Raw genomic sequence first — 19,557 nt, 5'->3', positions numbered from 1 at the left:
ATGTCCACTGGCGGCAGGTTTGACTTTGATGATGGGGGGTCGTACTGCGGGGGGTGGGAGCAGGGTAAGGCCCATGGCCGAGGGGTCTGCACGGGGCCCCAGGGCCAGGGTGAGTACGCAGGGGCCTGGAGTCATGGCTTCGAGGTCCTGGGTGTCTACACCTGGCCCAGCGGGAACAGCTACCAGGGCACCTGGGCGCAAGGCAAGCGCCACGGCGTGGGAGTGGAGAGCAAGGGCCGCTGGGAGTACAGAGGCGAGTGGACGCAGGGCTTCAAGGGCCGGTATGGGCAGCTGGAGAGCACCGCCAGTGGAGCTCGGTACGAGGGGACCTGGAGCAATGGTCTCCAGGATGGATATGGTACCGAAACCTACTCCGATGGAGGTAAGCGGCTTCCTATCATGTGAGATACAAACATGACAATGATATTTGTGCCATTAATGCATTGAAGACTTATGCCACAGCATACTTCTTTGTACATTAATCTCGCGGCAACTTCTTTCAAACTTTTTTTTTTTTTTTTACCCTGGACTAGAGATCAGGTTTCGACCTCCCTGAGTTCATTGAGTACAATGTCTCTCTTCATGTCCTCAGTTGCATTTCCATATTCAAATAAAGTCTATTCACCTAAAAAAACTAAAAAATAAGACATACAACTCCTCTAATTTATCCAAGCAAAAGGCCACAACTGAATACACACATTATAAAGGTATTAAGGCGATAGTCTGTATTTCAGTTTATCATATCCTACTGAGACAACATTTTATTATAGGCAACTTCAATGAAGTTGAGGTCTACATATATCATGTGTTTACAACTGACAGTACTACATGTGTTTACAACTGACTGGACTACAGACATCATGCATTTACAACAGACAGGACAATCATTCATGCACAACTAACAGGCAAAACAATGCATCAGTGTTTTACATCCATGTCAAACATTAGGCCATGTTGAATGCTCACGTTCCCACCATCTCACCTCCTCCCAGCGAGACACACGTTCCCCTTTCTCTCTCCTCCTGCATTATTATACCACAGACGCCTCTGTACTGTAAATCGTCATGGTAACGCGGAGACAGCGGGTCAGCGTGTCACTAGAGACTCTCTCCGCTCTGGTCCCTGATTGGCTTTTTGGCATTGTTTAGTGACGTGCTGTGACTCGGGTAGCTAATCTAGGCCGTTTGATAACCAATGCAGCTCCATCGCTTTCCATTGCACAGGACCCGGATGAGCCGCGAGAGAGGATGCTATGGTGTGCGGGGAAAGGTAGAGAGCAGTGGTGTAAAGTAACTAAGTACATTTACTCAAGTACTGTACTTAAGTACACAGGTATTTTTACTTTACTGGAGTATTTCCAATTTTCAGTACTGTAACGTCTACTCCAGTAGCCTACATCTCAGAGGCAAATATTATACTTTTACTCCACCACAATTATTAATTATTATTAAACTTTAGTTTCTAGTTATTTTGTAGATTTTGATTATTATTACAAAACATACATTAACCACTTCAGCCTTATTTACATTTCGGGCATTTGAAAATAGCCGATCTAAGCTCACAATGCATTGTGAGCTTACAGATCTGCTATTTTTATTTTTCAAATGATTTTTATATATGTTATACATTTGAAAACTTGTGAAATGGGACATTCTGCATAATGAGTAGGCCTACTTCATACTTTTGGTACTTTAGTATATTTTGAAATACTTTTGTACTGAAGTGCATTTTTGAATTCCGGACTTTTACTTGTAACAGAGTATTTCTACATCACAGTATTGATACTTTTACTTAAGTAAAACATTTGAGTACTTTTTCCACCACTGGTAGAGAGGGATATAGCGAGGTCAATAAGTGATGCAGGGGGACCATGGAAACACGGTCTGTCAGTGCTGCATTGAGGTATAGAGGTTGTTTACCAGCCGTTGTAGCCTTTAAATGACTCCCCATGCAGCCGTTTACATCCAATAACTCCCAGCAGTATTCGATTTATGAGTTATCTGAAAGGTTTAGCAGCACTCCCACAAAATTGCTACGAAAAAAAAAAAGACTGCGTCATGAGATCGCTCTCTCTAGTTGCTCACGTGGAAGACCGCCGACAGATGAATATAGCACGCACGAGCTGACACATTTTACACAACCCAATAAACGTGCTGTTGTCTTTATCAACCACGCAGGAGATGATGTGTTTCATTAGGAGAAAACTGCTACTATATGCGCGGAACTGGTCACCTTCAGTACAGCTTCAGACCGAGAGAGAGATTTCAGCACCACGGATAGCTCCATATGGGTTTACACGGGGGAAAGATGTCAGCACCATGGATAGCTCTGTATGGGTTTACATAGGAAAAGAGAGCGTCCTCGTCGATGTATTCGTTTAGACCAGGCATCTTCAACGTTTTTCAGGCCAAGGACCCCCTAGCTGAGAGAGAGAGATGAAGCAGAGCAGGGACCCCCTCTACATATTGTGTAAAATTGTGTTGCAGATTAAACTCTTTTTTTTTAACTTGGTCTGCTCTTTTTTTCCCTCTACACAATACCTCTTTGCTAAAAAAAAATAGCCAATCGGCGTTGTGAGCTTGTAGATCTGCTATTTTTGGCTGAAGTTCTCCTCAGAAAAGGGATGCTAGGGTTCAAGTGGTTAATGTAAAATAAAATAAAATAAATCCTATCACTCAAAGATTTGGAGGCCCCCTGTAGTAACTCTGAAGGGGTCCCGGACCCGCTATTGAAGACCCCTGGTTTAGACATTATAGTCCTTCTACGGCTACTGGCAGCTCATTTAGGAGGAAGGAAGTGCTACAGGCCAATTCATTATATGTAGAACAGCACCACATAATCAAGAAATCACTCGAGGTCTTTTCCACTAAATAATGTGGTTCAAATGCGAAGACATTTTTTCCTTCCCACATAGATTCATTTAAAGCACTTGGAGGAAATGTCAAACATCATTATTTGCTATGCTGATTATGATGATATAGGCTTTCCTGCATCTTCTCCAATTGGGAATTTAATTTAGTATGGGCCATTCTGCATAGTTTGAAAATAGGCTGCAAGCCAGAGAAAAGCTTTGAATAGCAATGTTAGTTTTTTGTGTCCATATCTGTCACCTGAAAATGAAATGACAAGTTAATCCACAACGTCCAGACGTCCAAACTCCAAATACAGACTTGAACTTGAGTTCTATGTTTACAAAACACAAAACTCTCTAAGTACACAATAAAAGCATTTAGCTGTGACATATTAACTCAAGCTGTGCTTTAGTTTTTAGCATAATTTCAGTACAATGAATCAAACCATAAACAAGCTTGCCATGAGATGGCAACATTTAAACAAAGGGTGAAATACAAATAACAATCGGGGGCTTTAATATAGTATTATTAATAGTATTATTATTATTATTATTATTATTATTTTTACTGTACATCAAATACAAGCACATCAAGTAGCACTTACATTTAATACAAAGGATGTAATGGCATCCTTTGTACTATTTAGGTTTATTTCTATGCCTGCAGTACTGTATGGGGAAATCTAGTTTAGGGGCAAGAGGGATTCTGTCATTGCTGTGGACAGAATGCCAATAAAGTTTTTTTTCACCTCACCAAGATTAAAAACATGTATAATGTCCATTGTGTTTTTATCACATGCAGTACAACTGACATTTAATTTCCTGTATAAATAATATGTAGGGGATTATTGCAACATTTTAAATTTATCTCAGTTATTCAGAGATCATTTGGACTAGAACTAGACTGACAATTTGTATATATACCCACTTCACTTAAGCACATGACCCCTTGCATCATGTATGTCACAATAAGCAAACATTCAGAGAAAATAGGGGAACATTTGGTGAAAATGGCAGATGTATAGGGAAAAAAGGAGGGGGCCAAGTATGGAACCCTGGAGAACCACAGTCAGTTAAGTATTTAGGGTTTAAATGATTAATGATGATGACATATGACATTATTATGCATAAAGTTGATTACATCTTACACAGTCAGATGTTGCTTTTTTGCATTCTGAAAATAAATATTCTTTATACAATTTGTAGTGATCATTTGTTAAAGTATTATTTATCTATCTTGTAATATCTCTCAAACAGTTATTGATACTTTTTTTAATGTGTAGATCATATAAGTCAACGTGCCGATGTTTCAGATGCTATTCATTATCTTCATATTTATTTGTTAGACACGAAGAATTGAACACTAACAATGCAACTTTTATTAAACATGAGCTTATTGTACAAAACTGCAGTTCTTTCAAGCAAGCCACCCCCCTCCCCCCGCCACCCGGGAAACAGTTCTTCCGGCTCCCGGAAAGACATTACATCACCATGTTTACCTCACAATGACTTGTTTATGTTCAAACAAGATTAGGTCAAAACCTAGTATATGAATCAAGTATTAAGAAGGTTTACTTGTCACTGCTCATACAGGTACAAGAAGTGAAATGCAATTTTGTGAGGTCCTCAAAATACTGTGCTAAAAACAATAATAATAATAATAATAACAATGGTTATAAAAATATAATTGGTTTAGACCATGTATAAGATGCTGGATTATTTTATTTTTTTCAACAATACAGGATACAGGAAGAGGCAATACCCAGCCGGTGTAACTTTGATGGTGTAACCATTTGGACACCATAGTTGTAAAGGAGCTATCCACCATTACAAATAAAATGATTTCTGTCAACTCTTATAACAGATATGATCAGAGTTCAGCCCGGGGGGTAAACGTGGAATGAGGGCAGATTTTATATGGCCCACAGCTTCCTTCCTAAAATGTATTATTTATGGCTCGCCATAGCCTAGCCATGTGAAATTCAAACATTAAAGAGTGTTTTGAAATTAACCTGGGCAGACAGGCTATTTCTTACTAGAATGTAAAGGACTAACTGCTTGTTCCTTGTGTTATTTCATTCTCAAGATATGAAAGACAGGCTATGTTTTATTATATTAGCTGAATTGTTTTTTATTTTGTTCACAGAACAGATGAGTGACACATTTGGCTACAATGCCAACAAAAGACTATTGATATTGCACTAAATAAAATATGTGTAAGGTGATGCATTTGTAAGATGCAGTTTCACAGGACAGGCAGTCTGCCCTTAGGTATTGTCATATTTTCAAATATGCCCCCCTTTAAAAAAAAATCTGGACACCCCTGTCTTATAAATCATGATTTTTTTTCACCAGAATTGAGGATAAACTACATCCCACATAGCCTGGCGTGACTATTGGCTAGTTCATTGTTAGGCCAACTGGCTGACCAATGGTGTGACTTCATCTGTCAGCGACACAATGACAGGCCCCACTGTTGTGGTCAGGACAAAAATCTGTATTTGGGTGAACTATCCTTTCATGTACTGCCCAAAATACTGTTATGCGGTCTGTTTTGATATGGCTGCTTAGCTTGGGGACAATTGCAATAACTTTTGCAATTGTCTTCAACCCTATCAGCCATGTTAGAACCAGCTATTTAGACCCTCCAGAAAAATCCTTGATTATGCAGGTTAAAACTCTAGATTATGCGGGCTAAAATCCTTGATTTTGCGATGAAATATGCAGGTTTTTTTTTGCAATTTTATGGTGAAATTAATTTCGGTGAAATTGCGGGAAGTTAAAATATGCGGAAAGTTTTGAAATATGCGGCAATATGCGAAATATTGAAATATGCGAAAAGTTGCGGAAAATGCTAAATATGTGAAAAGTTGCGAAATATGCGATGTGATGCGATGCAGCCTTTTTGAAAAATTGTTACCCCCGCATAATTATGCGCCATTTCGTTGATTATGCGGTAAATTATGCGATCGCATAATCGCATTTTTCTGGAGGGTATAGCTATTGTGCTAGAAACACTGACCTTAATACATGCAAACTAAGTAAACAAAACAATCATTCAAAATAAGTATGTTTTGATGAATTAATTCATACATACAAAATGCAAGGACATAATGGCAACTAGAAATACCACATTGCAATTGCAGTTTATGTTTGTCTATCTATAATCAAATAATATAAACATAAAAAATAGGAGGAATAGAGTATACTGTAAGACTTGTTGCAACTGTCTCCAGTCACCCTAGCTAACTTGTTTAAACAAACTGTGCGGAACCCCTAAATTAATTCTGTTTAAATTGTGTTATTCATTACAGCACTGAAGGACAAAACATATCACAAAAGCTTCGTGATATATGAGGTGTTATTTTAGTATTGTAAGTCATTCATATGCAAATACATTATAGACCCGATGTAACACATTTAAGGCTATACACATTATAAACACAAGTTGAGCTAATTGTTTTTACATGGGCTAAAGTTATTTTATAACCTGACACCGTCAAATGGAAGAAAGCTTGCGACACACATTTTGTTTCACAGCGTACTTGCATCTGAGACTCCGGGCGCAGAATCGATGACAGACAGTTTTTCTTTTTTTCAAGCTACTAGGCAGGTGATTGGATGATCCCGCCCCTAGCAGCCGCTGATTGGTTCGGACACGCAGTGTTCGGCCATCTCTACTCCCTTCGCAATCCCAGACCTCCCTGAAATCAAATGCAAATGAGATTTCCGGAGGGAGGGGGTTTACCAGGCTAGTTATTTTACCCCATTGATTGAAGTTTGGGTCACTATTGTTTTATTTAGTCAAGAGTTAAAAGCACCCGTAGTAATGGTGGAGACCAAGTTGTAGTTGTAGAGATCTCCGCCAGGCCAGGTTGCCTGGCCCAGGGCTGTGTCAATCATGAGGTGTAGTTGTTAGGACACAAGGAAGCTGCAGCGGCAATAGAATTTGTACGATAGATGGTGCAACTGTTGGTGTTTGCGGCAACTGGCAAGTGCACGTGGTGTATGGACAGAAGTGAAAGAGGTTTTGGAGGTGTGCTCTATAGAGGCCCCTCAACATGCGATTCCAATTAGAGTATGATTGCATGTTGCGTTGATTATGTCATTCTTTTGAAAGAAATAGGCCCCGCCCACAGATTTGTGAAGGCAATTAAAGACAAACGGTATGGAGTATCAAAACTCAGTTAGACGGTCATTTTCACATGACTCACTAGACCATTTGTACCTAATTTGGTGGAGAAACGGGTTTCTGCAACAACACTGCCAGCATTTGTGGGGTCTTGGTGGAAGTGAAAATGATTTTGGCTCTGCATTGTTTAGAGGCCCCTCAATGTGTGAATTTAATTTGCTGTTGGTCGTACAATGTTCATGATTTGTGGCATTTCTTGCTAAACTGGGCCCTCCTCCTGCAAGTCAATTGTATCGGAATAGAATATCACAAATCTGACTGATACATTTTGATCACATAAGTCAAGAGATAATGTGTACCAATTTGTGTGAGTTTTGGACAAAATATGTAGGAGCAGTACAGCACCAAGTGTGTTTTGGCAAAAAGAAGCAAAATGCCGGAAATTTGAGTCAGGAAATGTCCTATATGGGGAGGTGCGTCATGATCCAAGGAATCCAAGGGAAATTATGAGCTACAGTTCAAGAGATATAGGCCAAACATTTTACAGACTGTCAACATGAAGCAAATAAAACAAAATTAGGGCAAAGGTTCTTCCTTGGCCTACTGGGAGTGTGCAGGCAAGATTTCATACACATCAACAAACACACACACAGCATCACAAAGAAGTAATAATTTTGTTACGTCCATGTAGCCTTTGTTATAAATTCATTATGATGGAGAGACAACATGAAAAGCAATATCAATGCCTAGAAATTAATCAACACATTGTCAATATTTAACTGTAATGTCATTGTCAGGACAATGTATGTTGTGGTGGGGGTTACAGTGAGGGTGAGGCAGGAAACATCAAAGTCTCTGACTGTAAATGTATGAACGCACTAATGTGTTACATTAATTATTAATCAATTAATTATTTGTCAGCAGAATGAAACCAAACCATAACACACTCACTCCCACTATCAATTACTGCTTTTGTTGTTGCCTGGATGGAATTTTACAAGTTACTAAGTGTGGAAGACAAATATTAAGCTTCATTTATAAGGCTGCTGTTAATATTGCATAATAAAAATGATCCTATGTAATATTTTAAATGTTGCTTGGAAAGTGTTGGTATACCAGATAGTCACGCGTTGCCATATAGAGATCATGCATACTGATATGTCGGGGGGAATCTAAATTCAATGTATGTATGTTTGAACAGTGAAGCAAACCAGTGCCAACAAACCTACAACCACTGTTTTGAAAACCAATCCTAATACCATCCCAATAGGAAGGACCGCCTTAAAGTCTTTGCTTTGATTCTACAATGCTGTTATTTTTAATATATTTGCCCCCCGTTTTGGCCCATTTATTGAATTTATGTCACCAGAAGGTGGAGATCTCTGATCGTCTGGCTATGCGAGACTGATATACCAGAAGTAAGTAAGTGGACGGAGTGGCTTATTGTCGTTATCAGCCCAACAAGGGTGTCTATCCCCTTTTCAATGTGCTAGACCACTGGGAGATGTATTGCTGAGAGGGAGGGCCACACATCAACTCCTTCAAACCCTGCAGGGGGTCGACGTCAGCAAGGGCTCGCAACAAGTCCCTAACACCAATCAAATGGGTTGATTGATTGATTGATTGATTGATTGACTGAATACTAAGTCCTGGGGACTAGTTTCCATTGTGGTCCTATGTACTATTTTTATCAACATAGCAAGTTCAGATCTGAGCCAAGTCTCCTGCAGGAGGCGCATCTGAAGCCTGTCCTGGACAGGAGTCTCCAGATGTAAAAACAGATGATGATGATGATGATGATGATGATGATGATGATGATGATGATGATGATGATGATGAACTCAATTGTTGGCTAGGATATCAGGCCATACTCAATGCACCTCCATCTGTAAATTCACTTAAAGGCTTTACATAATGTCATAGATATCAGATATCAGATCAAGTCAAAACACGTGTGTCTTACAAATACAACTGAGGATCCTTAAATAAAACACCATTCATACATTTTACTGCCATCTGCTGTGTTTTCCCTTCTCCCCCCCCCCCAGTCTTTTCACAAGTTTTGCACACAGAAAATAACAGATCTGCTATTTTCGGTGTGTGACACCCACGCACATCTAAGTATAAAATAAATCACAAGTGTTTCCAAGTAGTAATGTTTCTCATAGTTTCTAACTTATAAACAAACCACAATGTCTCAAGCGCTTTACTGATAATAATGGTGCACCTGCTTATGCAACTTAAACCGTAAACCCTGAAGCAAGATGCTGATTATGTTCTTCACGTGTGGATACATGTGGTAATAGTAAAAATTGTCATAATTGGGTTGTGCCGGTGGATGACCGGATAGTGCATCAACCACATTATTGCAATATCACCAGCTCAATTATGGGATGGATCTCTCTACTGTTCTCTATGCATTGAGCCGCATCACTCATTGGCTTTTAATTCGGGGTTAAATGCAAAACTTTAATGTTAATTTACATCATTATCTTAAGTAATGTAGAAAACTTAATGGGAAATGTCTTGAGACAAGTTTTCAATTCAGCATCATCATTCAATGATGAATAGTTCCAAAGTTTAATCAATAGTTGACTTTCTTGACCTTTGACCATTTGACCAACAAATGGCACCATACTGAATGTCAAATATTGAGATGTAATATAACCTGTGTGGTGATATAGGATTACAATAGAGTGTATTGTATTGAGTCATTGCAGACAGGGACATGCTGTATACACAAACTCCTTTAAAATAGTTCATGTGTGTGTGTGTGTGTGTGTGTGTGTGTGTGTGTGTGTGTGTGTGTGTGTGTGTGTGTGTGTGTGTGTGTGTGCGTGTGCGTGTGCGTGTGCGTGTGCGTGTGCGTGCGCGTGCGTGCGTGCGTGCGTGCTTGCGTGCGTGTGTGTGTGTGTGCTATCATACACTGTGGTGAATGGTATCACATTTATTTTTGTGTCTGTCTTTCTCTCTCTCTCAGGCACCTACCAAGGCCAGTGGCTGGGTGGGATGCGGCATGGCTACGGCGTGCGGCAGAGTGTGCCGTATGGCATGGCGGCTGTCATCCTCTTCCCACTGCGCACATCCATAAACTCCCTCCGCTCCGAGCACAGCCACGGCCCTCCCACTATGCTGGAGGATGGCAACGCCACTACGCCCACAGACGGGGTGGCGGCTGGATTGGCTGGCAGCCCCGTGGGACGAGGTGGTTTTGCCCTGACTGCCCCAAGTGAGGCCGAGCGCCAGAGGAAGAGGAAGGGCCGTTTTCGTCAGTCCATCCTCAGTGGCCTGAAACTACGGCGCTCAGAGTCCAAAAGCTCCTTGGCCAGTCAGCTCAGCAAGCAGAGCTCGTTCTGCAGCGAGGGCGGCATGAGCACTGTTAGCTCTGCCGCTTCTGACATCCACTCCAACACTAGTGAGAGTGAGCAGGGTGCCCCCGTGGATGCCACAGTCACTGAAAGCTATGCTGGTGAGTGGCGGAGTGACCACAGGGCTGGCTGGGGCGTGAGCAGACGTTCGGATGGCCTGCACTATGAGGGCGAGTGGGCGGGGAACAAGAGACACGGCTACGGATGCACCACCTTCCCCGATGGCACCAAAGAGGAGGGAAAGTACAAGCAGAATGCGCTTGTGAGTGGAAAACGCAAGAATCTGATCCCACTGAGAGCCAGTAAAATCAGAGAGAAGGTGGACCGGGCTGTTGAAGCTGCAGAGAAGGCGGCTGATATTGCGAAGCAGAAGGCTGAGATAGCCCTGTCCAGGTGAGACAGTCCTGGGTGTACTGTATAGGACTGGGACTTTTGATTTTCAGTTCCGAGGTCACCTGTTCCCCCCCCCCGGCCCACTCAGTCTTCGGACACTTCATGTTGAAGTGTCCGTGAGCAAGACTACTTAACCCCTAAAATCCACCCCCCCCCCGCTTCCTGTCTGCTCATTATGGCCGTCTGAGGAGCCATCAGCTGGGTGAAGCAGAAATTACATGTATAGCCTAGATGAGATGAGATGAGATGAGATGAGGTGAGGTGAGGTGAGGTGAGGTGAGGTGAGGTGAGGTGAGGTGAGGTGAGGTGAGGTGAGGTGAGGTGAGGTGAGGTGAGGTGAGGTGAGGTGAGGTGAGATGAGATGAGATGAGATGAGATGAGATGAGATGAGATGAGATGAGATGAGATGAGATGAGATGAGATGAGATGAGATGAGATGAGATGAGACGAGATGAGACGAGATGAGACGAGACGAGATGAAAAGAGATTAGATCAGGTGAGATGAGATGAGATGAGATGAGATGAGATGAGATGAGATCAGACAGTAGATGAGATGAGATGAATATGTATTGCATTACATTGCATGCAGTAGGAAATCGCCTTTGGCACTTTTGCAGCCGAAGGGAGATGCACAGGATCAGCACACACACATGCATGCATTAACTGTTATTGCAAATATAATATTGATTTCGGCCTCCGGAATGAACTTTTGAATATATTGCTTCATTGCACAATTGTTATCATACTAGAAGTCATGGTTTGTAATTGTACCTCTCACATCAGCACTGACCACATTTCCGCCTGTCAATTTTAGGATGAGCCACGCCCGTGGAAAGGCAGAGGCAGCAGAAGGGGTTGCACAGAAGGCCATGGAAGAATGCCGGTTGGCCCGGATCGCTGCCAAGGAGTTGTCTCCTTCCTTTCATATCTATGGGAATGGTACGTTTGTCTCAAAGTGAAACAACAATCTGAATTTCACCATTCACATATTACACTTCAATTTGTATTCACTGCATTTACAACATTCACTACTGAGGCTAGTAACTGTACTGGCTGTGATAAAAAAAAAAAAAATTAAATATAATTTATGATGTATCTATTATGAAAGCACTTAAAATCACACACTTTGTGCCTGTAGCCCTGTACACAATATACTCTGTGATAAATAGGTGTTTATTATAATAATAATTATAATCATATTTAATATTATGATTATGATTATGATTATGATTATGATTATGATTATTGTGCCCGTTGGGCACCGGCCCACTCAGGAATAATGCAAGTCAGAACCGATGCAAGTTGGAAATGCATGCCCTATCCGTTATGCAATACCCCAGTGGCGTCAGTTCAGCAAAAGCTAAGGTATGGCAAGGTCAGGGTTGGCAACTCCCAGAGATTAAAATAAGCGACACTTATCCTGGGCACACAGCGAAGCCGCGCTGCCGGAAAAAGAAATTCGGGGGCCAAACCCCCCAAATCCCTCGAAATGCATAGAAAACTATGCAATATTACACCTATAACACAATACAAACACAATGGTCTTAAACCTGCATTAGGCTACTATTCATGATTATTTATTTATTTTCTGGAGCCAAGGTATGGCACCTGCCATACCTTGCCATACCAATTGACGCCCCTGCAATACCCGTTGTCAGGAACCCATCGTACTTGTCTGTGTCCCTTTTATGGAGTTCCGTGTCAGACATGTCTATGATGTCAGTACGATGATGTCATATTGATAACATCAGGGTACTCCATATATGGGGATTTGCGGTTTTATGGATAATAGATTTTCAGACCACTAGGCGGCCTTCAAAGTCCTAATCATGTTGAATAGAGCAATGGTCACCGAGTTATGCCCATTTTAAGTGTTAGACACTGCTGTAACACAACTGTAGTGCCCCAGATGTGCAATTTCGTTTTTGTTGTTGTTACTATTCTCATGCCAGACTCCTGAACAGTGTCTGTGCCAAATTTGGTGTGGATTGGAGCATTGGTGCGCCTGGGGGCCCCTGGTTGAGCCCCTGGGGGTCACGTGTGGCACATGTGGCACCTGGTGTGACTATTTCATGGCACAGCCCTGAACAGTGTTTGTACCCAGTTTGGTGCCGACTGGAGCAACAGTGTGCCAGGATTTCCCCAGACAGAGATTTGGTAGTTAGATGTGGTCCTTTGTATTGCAGTATAGCATTATGTGTGCACATGCTGTATCTACTTAAATATTTATTTGAATTATGACAGTGCGTGACAAATATGGAAGTCAAGCTTTATAATTATAACCTATATTCAGGATGCTCTTATAATAATAGGCCTCTAACAACACAGGATGTGCTTTTAAAGGTGTAATGACATGCTGGTTTTACAAAACATTAAAGTCTTTATCATGGTCCTTCAAACGTGTATTAAAAGGTTTTAACTGAAAAATCCACTCCAGTGAGCCATGGCAGGTTTTTTCTGCAGGTATCGCTGTTGAGGGATTTTGCCTGTCAATCATCGCCTCTGCTCCGCCTCCCCCAAAGGAGAAGGAGAGGGGAGGGGAGGGGAGGGGAGGGGAGGGGAGGGGAGGGGCAGAGAGGAGATGGGGTGGGATTAATTGACTTTGACATCAAAGTCCACGGGCCAATCACAGCACTTTTCTGAGCTTAATTATTCAGAAAACCCCAGACCACAGAAAGTCCACTGAATGTTCAAAGTTCTGTTTTTTGGGGTGTAATTGAGGTTAATTATTTATTCATTTTTTAATAATTTGATGTCATGAAACCTTTAACAATTCAGTGGGTATGAATTATTACCCTCTTCTATGCATGGTGTGTGGACCCTATAACGCATACAGTATACATGGTCACTTCACTGGTGTTACTCTCCGACTGTTTTCCTATAGGGCTCGAGTGTCAGAGGGCCAAACACCAGGACGGCAAGGACAAAGACCACGAGGTCATCTCCACGGGCACAGACAGTCCTGAGCTGTGCACTCCGGACACCACGCCTCCTGTAATAACACCCGAACTCAGTCCTGTGTTGAGCGTGCCCGCCTCGCCTCCACGGAGCTCGCCTATGCACGCTCACCGTCCCAGAAATGCTTGCTTCATGCGGCAGAGTGCCGTGGATGACCAGGGTGGGGCTGAGATCCAGGTGCTGGTGGAAGGGCGGGGTATGGATCTGCCTCGGGGCGGGGCTAACAGTTGGACAGAGGACATGTATCCGGAGCGAGGAGGCAGCAGCCGTTCCACCACGCCATCCCTTCTGGAGGAGCAAGAGGGACAAGTTAACGGCCATGAGCAAGTCCCTTTGACCAATCACAAACCGCGGGAGAAATCCATGTCCAATCACAAGTCCAGAGAGCACTCGTCCTCCTACAGAGCCTGGGAGCACTCCTCATCCAACCAAAAGCCCTCCAAGCATGCCTCGTCCAATCATAAGTCAAGGGAGTACTCCTCCTCCAATCACAAAACATGGGATCATTCTTCCGCCAATCACAAGGCCTGCGAGCATGCCTCTTCCAATTACAAGCCGCAGGTGCACATTTTATCCAATCACAAGGCCTTGGAGCATAACATGTCCAATCACAAGACTTCTGAGCATGCTTCTTCCAATCACAAGTCCCAAGATTATATCTGCTCAAATCACAATGCAAAAGACCACTTCTCTTCTAGTTACAGCCCTCGAGAGCATGTATACTCCAACCACCATCACCCAGAGCATGTGTACTCCAACCACCATCCTAAGCAGCACATCTCATCAAACCACAAGCTTAGCGAGCATGCGTTGGTCGACCAAAGGCTTGACGGCCACACTGGGGCTTGGACTAATGAAAGCACCCTTCGGTGGAGCCCCGCCCACTCACGCCTCACGGAGCAGGACGAGGAGAGGTTGAGTGACTACACTGTAGATATGAGGCTTCAGCCGCCAGACTCGCAGATGTCCCAAGGGCTGGGCCAGGAGTCTCCGGGCCCCAAGGGCCACCACAGGCTGCGGTCCCGGGGCCTGCGGCCCGTAAGGGAGGGATCCATGGATTCTGTACAGATGCTGGACAACCTGAATGTGGGGGCAGAGCTGGAGGCTGAATGGCCACTGCACAGAGACCTCACCCTCTCCCCACCCCTCAAGTCTCAGCCCATCACACTGGAGCAGGAAGGAGAGCATCTCACCCTCAAATCAAACTCAGTGAGTCATTACGTTTTACATTTCTGTCTCCTGTACTGAACTGGAAGACAGCTTGAGATGACATAGGCACAATAATATATATATATATATATATATAGGGTGTGTGTGTGTGTGTGTGTGTGTGTGTGTGTGTGTGTGTGTGTGTGTGTGTGTGTGTGTGTGTGTGTGTGCGTGCGTGCGTGCGTGCGAGCGTGCGCACGTGTGTGCGTGCGTGCGTGTGTGTGTATATATATATATATATATATATATATATATATATATATATATATATATGAGATATATATATATATATATATATATATGAGATGAACTCTGAGGTCTCCAGTGGTCTTTAGTGTAACAAAATATGTTCTATATGTAGAGTGTGTATATATGATAATAATCTATTAATAAGTTCACTATGTCCTTTCAGAACTGAACTAACGTTTTCATTTGTCTTCTTCTCTCTTTTAGGGCTCCAGCTCTATTCTGGTGGTTATGGTCATTTTACTCAATATTGGAGTAGCCATTCTGTTCATTCACTTCTTTATTTAAGCTTCTACAAGTATGATCTAAGACTTATTGTTACCTACAGTATACTATATTATTATTTATTGAGAAGGACATTCTGCCTATTCGACTGGAGCCCACAGCCCAAGTGACGGACACTGCAAAGTCTTTCTATTGTTGCTACTGGTCTTTTCACCTTTGTTGAAGCCCATTTGAGTTTCTATAACATAACCATTTCTTTTGAAAAGCCTATTTTGAGCTTGCAACCATAGTGAAAAAGGTATTTGATAACTATGTTAAGAAAGCAAAGAGTGCAGCTTTAAGGTAGTGTGGCATCGTAGGACACAATGTGCATGGGTTCAACATCTGCTGTAAAAAGACTGGAGATGACAGGACAGTTTTGCCCTTTCTTTCTGCTCTAGAGACAAGAGTACAACACCACTATGTCCAACTCGTTGTGACTACCACTGAACATGCTAGCCTATAGCATGGCAGACACACTTCATCCTAAAACCCCTTTTGCCTTTTACTTCTTTCCACCTTCCACCTAGTCCACAACCCTATTAGCACTATGCGCTAAAGAACTATGCTGCAAGAGTAGATCCATTTTAAAGGGCTCCGTCATTGTTCTTTTCTTTTTCATCACGAAGCACACAAACTCGCAACCATTGCATGAGGCTGTGTAGAGTTTAAACCGTGCACCATTTTTTTCTATCCCTTTAACATGTGTTGTCTTCATTTGTACACGCTCCACTCAAATGATGAGTTATAGGGTCACTGCACCTGTTGGCAGATATTTGGGATCAGTGCCATTTCACCTCCAATCAAATGAGAGAATCTGACATGGTCAGATTGGCATTTGACTCATGAATTCTATGTTTAGCCACAAGTACTCTAATGGCTTGGATTCAAGAATCTAATCTTAAGTAATTTCATGAACTTATTGTAAATGAAGAGGAATTTGTCAACCCTACCACTTACGCATCAGCGCACATCCAGTCTCAATGTCGCACACATGCACATATACGCACACAACAAACACATGCAAACATTTGACTATTGACAAATTGAGGAGGATTCAGGCTTGCCCCTTTGTACAGCTTTGAGACTGTTACGTTATAACCACTAATTCTACTATATACGTGTATGTGTCATTATTATTCCAGTTTGTTACTTTTTGCAGTTTGCAAGACAGAGAGAATGCTGAGTGCCTCGTATTTATTAATTTCTTGTCTCAACTTAATTTAACCCTAACCCCAGCCCTTGATAAAACACTCGTCATGGGCAGGCTATGGGGAGATAGGTAAACCTTCAACATTAAGAAAGGTGACCCCTCCGCCAACCCTCTGAAATGGCATGCACTGTTTTGTCTCTCTCTCTCTCCTACTCCCCCTTTTGGACGAGTCAAAAAGGGAAAATGAGGTTTCTACAGTGTCACTTCCAGACACTTTGGGCCGGATGAGATTTTTTTCAGCATGTTTGTTTAGCCTGCTCAATCTGGTGTCAGTTTGTGAGTTTCTGCCTCTAGTCTCTTTATCCAGCAACACAAGGCTACATGAGACATGGAGAGCAGTGTAAAATAAACGCTAGCTTTTAACTCTCAGTGGATACTGAAATGTCCTGAGTTTATGAATGATATAAAAAGAAACTCTCTGCTACTGTATGTTTTATACTTCGCACCCAGTGACATCATCATGTTGTGACATCATTGCATGCCCAAGCATGCTCTTTCTTACACTTTGGTTTATGAGGTTGTTTCGAAGTTAATGTGGAGAAAATAATGAAATGTTTGAAATTATGAGCTTGGTGTGGTTATTACTGCTGTCTCACATGTTCAGCCAAATATTTCAGTTTGACAAAAATGAACCCTTTAATTTTAACTATTTGTAAACAGTGGGTAAGTATAATAAATAATATACAGTATGTGGACATCTACTTTCTCATGTATATATTAGTTGTATCAACAGAAGACATACTCTAGTCTATAGACATGACATTTCGGTTGGACATATATACCAGTATCTCACATTGTCCAAAAATCACCAACAGCTTATGCCTGATTTATACTTGATTGCGCATCGTGCACTGAAGATATCCGTGAGGCAACGCGTTGTGAGCTTGTAGATCTGCTATTTTCGGTGTGTGACACTGGCATGCAACGTTAGAAAGGAATATAGCACATTTTATTTATTGTCTTTTTTGCCTGTTCCAATTTCACCAAATGTAGTCGTTAATGCTCCCCCACTAGTAGCCCGTCACTGCTGACCCCCCATTGGTTGGTCTTGGGGAGGGCTGCGGTCAACCACCTGTCTCCTCCTAAATGTGATGTCTCACCAGTCACTTCTTTTCACCGGGCAGTGAGGAGTTTCACCATGACAACTGTAAAGCATGCGGACGAATATGCTATCCCTCTCCCTCCTCATCCTTACCTAACAGGTAGGAGAAGAACCACCCCTCCCCCTGGCCAAGCCAGATTCAAACCTCTAGTCTGGGCAGGAACTTTACTCCTGCCCTGCACTACTCGGACGCTCCAGACAGCACCCACATACCGTATGTTAGCTGAAGCACTGTACTGTGTGATGAGCCAGGACTGCAGCCATCTTTACGCACCTGGTAAAAGACAATGGTCAGATAGCTGAAATGAATCGCAAAGACAAAATAATGTCTTCACCAGAGAAATATATCGGGCATACAGCAGACTTAGGTGGGACTGTGACAGGGGGACCATTATCCCAAATGCTGGAGAGGTCTACATTATGCTCTTCCTGGGCAATATATTTTAATAACCTAATTTCTGGTGTGTTTTGAGAGAAAGATTATAATTTCATTTTAGATAGACTAGGGCGATGCCCGTTGAGAACAATGCCCTTTAATTGGGAAAGCTTGCCCCTTCAGTTATGCAATACCCCTTTCACCCGTTATACCCACTGCCAGAGTACCCGCTGTATCTGTTGTTAGAGTCCTTAATTCAGAAACCATTATCATAGCAGCCTACTTGGAGGCCAGTCTATGACTATGACCTACGTAATGACATCATATTGATGACATCAGGGACCTCCATACATGGGCATAAGACAGACAGAGACAGAGACCGAGACCGAGACAGGCAGACAGACTGAAACACAGATTTGTGAGCATAAAAGGGACTCAGATATACAGACAGACAAAACACACACACACACACACACACACATGCACACATGCACGCACGCACGCGCACACAATTCAATTCAATTCAAAGGGCTTTATTGGCATGAGAAAACATACGTTTACATTGCCAAAGCAGACACACACACACACACACACACACACACACACACACACAGCACATTTTTCGGTTTCTGGGTGGATTTTGATAAATTTCTTTCTGTTTTTGGCAACTTTATTTCGGTTTTAGGGTTAGGGTTAGGTTAGGGTTATGTTATTAATTTTTTTTACCGATTTATTATCAAAACATTTAAAATCAATTAAATTATATATATATATATATATTTCCCCCCAACTTTTTTTGCGCCTTGGCCTCTCCAAACTGCCGCTCTAGGCGGCCGCCTATGTCACCTGTATGGATACGCCGGCCCTGGTTGTAAACTGTAAATCTGTTCTTTTTGGCAAGCGACACCGTCGTACTACGAAGCTGTAGATTGGCACAAAAAAATGGCAGCGGCAATAGCAATACCCAGTGGTGGAAAAAGTGCTCACATTTTTACTAAATACTCTGTTACAAGTAAAAGTCCGGAATTAAAAATGTACTCGAGTAAAAGTACAAAAGTATTGGTATCTAAATGTACTTAAAGTATCAAAAGTAGAAAGTACTCATTAGTCATTATGCAGAATATTCCCATTTCACAAATTTCAAATGCATAAAATGTAGGCCATATTATGAAAATAGCAGATCTACCAGCTCACATTGCGTCGCATCAAGTTTTCAAATAATTCTAGTGGAGTAAAAGTATAATATTTGCCTCTGGGGTGTAGTGGAGTAAAAGTAAAAGTACTCTTAAGTACAGTAGGCTACTCGGTTGCTTTTACATCAGTGGCAATACCCCACCTTGCCCCCCAGAGGGCGCACACAACCCCCCTCCCCCCATTGTTTCAGAAATAATGTAATAAAATCACACCTTCTGTTTGATCCTGGTTTCTATTCGCTGCCACTAAAC

At 42.2% G+C, this 19,557-nt stretch overlaps 1 protein-coding gene across 1 annotated transcript; it reads left to right on the top strand.

The window, feature by feature from the left end:
• Window positions 1–15,473, top strand: jph3a (junctophilin 3a; the record flags this gene model as incomplete). Its single annotated transcript, XM_080429660.1, has 5 exons — window positions 1–382; window positions 9,964–10,744; window positions 11,559–11,683; window positions 13,629–14,911; window positions 15,365–15,473. 5 exons carry the CDS (start codon window positions 1–3, stop codon window positions 15,443–15,445), a joined length of 2,652 nt encoding a protein of 883 aa, XP_080285786.1. The 3' UTR covers window positions 15,446–15,473.
• Window positions 15,474–19,557: the final 4,084 nt, after the last annotated feature.

This window comes from Gymnoscopelus braueri (assembly GCF_963280865.1).
Source record: "Gymnoscopelus braueri genome assembly, chromosome: 1".
Taxonomy (NCBI): domain Eukaryota; kingdom Metazoa; phylum Chordata; class Actinopteri; order Myctophiformes; family Myctophidae; genus Gymnoscopelus; species Gymnoscopelus braueri.
Note: the sequence above shows the minus strand (reverse complement) of the source record. Positions and strands in the feature narration are given on the sequence as shown.